The sequence below is a fragment of the Protobothrops mucrosquamatus genome, unplaced genomic scaffold (genome assembly GCF_001527695.2).
Source record: "Protobothrops mucrosquamatus isolate PMUCROS unplaced genomic scaffold, P.Mucros_1.0 scaffold2396, whole genome shotgun sequence".
Classification (NCBI taxonomy): domain Eukaryota; kingdom Metazoa; phylum Chordata; class Lepidosauria; order Squamata; family Viperidae; genus Protobothrops; species Protobothrops mucrosquamatus.
Window position 1 is genome coordinate 4,348 of NW_015388470.1, and position 4,057 is coordinate 8,404.

The window sequence follows — 4,057 nt, forward strand, 5'->3', positions numbered from 1 at the left end:
CTATGTAATGAATCATAATAATAAAACATTCCTGCCTTGACCCACTCACTTTCTGTCTGTCTGCTGTATGTATGTATGTATGTATGTATGTATGTATGTATGTATGTATGTATGTATGTATTTCTGTAATGTGATTTGTAAATCATGTTTGTAATATGTGTGCAAAGAAATTTATAGGTTAATGTCCCGAGAGGCTCTTTTATCTGAAGCAATATGTAAATCATACCACAATTTCCCATTTAAAGCAGCCAGGTGGTTTCCTGCAAGACAAAGTTTGAGCACTTTCCTGAGTACTTTCCTGTCAATTCCCCTCCATTCATTAGAAAGAGCAAAAATGACTGTGTGGCCAAAATTGGTCTTCTTACTAGCAGCCCTTCAAGGTAATGCTTCCCTCTCTAGCATTTCCTTCAATTCACCATTGCTATTTACAGAGATGTCACTGAAACCCATTTCTTTCTAGGTGTCCAGTCACAGGTCCAGTTGGTGGAGTCTGGAGGGGACGTGAGAAGCCCTGGAGGGTCTCTCCGTCTCTCCTGCCAAGCCTCTGGATTCACCTTCAGCAGCTATGGCATGAGCTGGGTGAGACAGGCTCCAGGGAAAGGCCTGGAATGGGTGGCCTACATAACTACTGGTTCCAGTACTTACTACTCTGACCAAGTGAAGGGCCGCTTCACCATCTCCAGGGACAATGCCAAAAGCCAGCTGTCTCTGCAGATGAACAGCCTCAAAGCTGAAGACACAGCAGTCTATTACTGTGCGAGATACACAGTGAGACGAAGTGAATCTGAAGCAAAGCAAAAACCTTCCTTTCTTCAGAGTAGCTCTGCAAATTGATTCAGCCCAAGATCCTGGAATCTTTTGTTCTAGGGATCCAGTTGGAAGACAATGAAAATTGGCTTCAAAACAACTTAATAGCTGGCCATCAATACCCCAACACCCAAATCAACAACTAAATAACATAGCCAGAATAGCACAAAGCACACAGAGAAGAAGTTAGACACAAATTCTCTGCGAATGGGCTCCAGCACATTCTGAAAGTTTAGGAAGACTAAAGATCTGGTCCAAGTGAATGACAAGACTGGATCCTAGAATACAACACTATTTATTTTATCTGTTTCTTTTCAGTCAGTTTTAGCATTGTTAACTCTTTCCTTCCCTCCCTCCCTCCCTCCCTCCCTCCCTCCCTCCCTTCCTTCCTTCCTTCCTTCCTTCCTTCCTTCCTTCCTTGGAAGGAAGGAGTTTCACTAAATAATAATAATAAATATATGATATTACTATAACAACAATAATAATAATTAGATGGTCATAAAGACCACTGTAAAAATAATGTTAATAATAATAATGAAAACATTAACAATAATAAAGTGAAAAAATGGCAGCCCATCTTGACAAATAAACTCAGGGCAAGTAACAACTGATAAAAACACCACACAAAGTAGAAAAAGAGGCTCCAAAACAAAAACAATCTTGCTCTGCATTCAGTTCTTTGGGATTTCTTCAAAAGGTCATAGTAAAAGGGTGGGGGGGGGGGGGAAATGTATAAAACCTTTCCTGAACTCAGATGTCCTGCTGTTTTCACATTTTTTAACATGTCCTTTCAACTGTTCTTTTACCTTGTTCGTGATTTGTTTCCTTGAATCCCTTTTAAGAACTGGTGAAATTTTGCAAGTCTTTCTTTCAATTATTCTTTTGTAAGATCTACCTTCATTTTTTTTTGGACTGAAAAAAATCAACTGTGCAAGGAGTGTGGAAGGACAACTATGAAATCATTGCATTGAGGAACTCTTTTATCTCAACCAATATGTAAATGAAAGGCACAATTTCCCCTTTAAAGGCAACAGTTGGTTTCCTTTTTCCAGTGACACCCACCACCACAAAGTTTGTGCATTTTCCCAAATCCTGTTTGAGTAGGGGGCCAGACTAAAAGACCTCAAAGGTCCTTTCCAGCTCTATTCTATTCTATTCTATTCTATTCTATTCTATTCTATTCTATTCTATTCTATTCCATTCCATTCCATTCTACTCTACTCTGCTCTACTCTATTCTATATTTTATCATTCTATTCTATTCTATATTCCATTCTAGTTCTTATTCTATTCTATTCTAGTTCTTATTCTATTCTATTCTATTCTATTCTATTCTATTCTATTCTATTCTATTCTATTCTATTCCATTCCATTCCATTCTATTCTATTCTATTCTATTCATTACAGGGAAAGCAAAAATGATTGTGGCTGAACCTGGTGTCCTTACTTGCTCTCCTTCTATACAGGAGATCTCACTGAAATAATTTCTTTTTAGGTGTCCAATCTGATGTCCAATTGGTGGAGTCTGGTGGGGATGTGAGAAGACCTGGAGAATCCCTTCGACTCTCCTGCCAAGCGTCTGGATTGTCCTTCAGTGACTATTACATGGGCTGGGTGAGACAGGCTCCTGGGAAAGGACTGGAGTGGGTGGCCTACATAAGTACTGGTTCCGGTACTTACTACTCAGACAAAGTGAAGGGACGCTTCACCATCTCCAGGGACGATGCCAAAAGCCAGCTGTATCTGCAGATGAACAGCCTCAAAGCTAAAGATATGGCCGTCTATTACTGTGTGACAGGCACCATGAGAGGAAGTGAATCTGAAACCTGTCACGAACTTTCTCTACATCTGATCAACTTATACTTATTTACACTGTCCTTTTTTTGCTTTCAGTATTGCTAAATTTCCTCAGTCTCATTTTTTCTACATATTATTCCTTTTTCGTTCCTTCTCCATTTATTTACACTCAACATCCTTAAACCCGAGTCTCTCTCCTTCTTAATTCTTTCTATATTAATCTATATAAAATTGCCTGATGCCTGAAGCTTTCTCCCCTCAGTTGGGCAGTGCCAAGACCGCCAGATATTGGAAATTGCAAATCTCCACTCCCATGAAGCCTTGGGGTATGAGACACATTCAAATCCCTCAGCTTCCTTCCTCTACAAGGAAATGGTAATATATATATATTATGGTCTCATTTTGTAGACTATAATATATATTACCATATCTTACTTGAGATTTATCTGTGACATTCCAAATGAGGGAATATAATGTGACTCATTTATTTTTCTCTGTCCATTGTGAGAACATTGGTTAAACAGATATTTCTTACATTGACTGTATATCTTGTGGACATCCAACAAATTGTGCTTTCTAAACTATTTTTAATTGTTTAGTCTTCTGAGCTTGAAGACTCATGTTTGATAGAAGTTTCCTGAGGATGGCCTCTGGCATGAGTCCAAAAGCTCAGAAGACTGAATCTTTGGTCCCAGTGAATGACCCAGATTAGATACTACGAGACAACACACTATTGTCATTTTTTTCTGTTTCTTTTCAGCTTATACTGTATCTCCATTGTTAATCTTCCTTCCTTCCTTCCTTCCTTCCTTCCTTCCTTCCTTCCTTCCTTCCTTCCTTCCTTCCTTCCTTCTTCCTTCTTTCTTTCTTTCTTTCTTTCTTTCTTTCTTCTTTCCTTCCTTCCTTCCTTCCTTCCTTCTTATTTTTTAACCTACAATGACAGTTTTTGGTAATATTTCTATTAAAATTGTTCTTACTATTTCCCTTGCCATGGTTTTATTTGAATTTTTATGGCTGCCCATCTTGGCGAATCAATTCTGGGCAAGTAACAACTAATAAAAACACCACATAAAATAGCAAAAGAGCTTGCAAAACAAAAATGATCTTGCTCTGCATTCATTTCTTTTGGGTTTCTTCAAAAGGGCATGTTAAAGGGGAAAAAATGGATAAAACTTTTCCTGAACTCAAATGTGCTGCTGTTTTCATGTTTTCTACTATGTCTCTTTCAACTTTCTTTTTCCTTGTTCATCATGCGTTCCCTTGAATCACTTTGGGGAACTGGTGAAATTTTGCAGGTCTTTGTTTCAATGACTGTTCTGTAAGGGCTGCCTTCATCATTCTCTTGACTGGAAAGTTTTATAAAAATCAACTGTGCAGGGAGTGTTCAAGGACAACTATGAAATCATTGCACTGAGGAGCCTTTTTATCTCAACCAATATGTAAATCAATGCCCC

The 4,057-nt window shown here is 38.5% G+C and overlaps 1 protein-coding gene across 1 annotated transcript in view; it reads left to right on the forward strand.

The window, feature by feature from the left end:
• Nucleotides 1-271: 271 nt before the first annotated feature.
• Nucleotides 272-4,057, forward strand: part of LOC107295545 — a 4,879-nt gene continuing 1,093 nt past the window's right edge. The window contains exons 1-4 of the mRNA XM_029285869.1: nucleotides 272-380; nucleotides 461-817; nucleotides 2,302-2,619; nucleotides 2,866-2,978. Of these exons, the coding sequence (XP_029141702.1) occupies nucleotides 335-380; nucleotides 461-817; nucleotides 2,302-2,619; nucleotides 2,866-2,978 (834 nt within the window). The 5' untranslated portion in view covers nucleotides 272-334. The remainder of the gene's footprint in view (nucleotides 381-460; nucleotides 818-2,301; nucleotides 2,620-2,865; nucleotides 2,979-4,057) is intronic.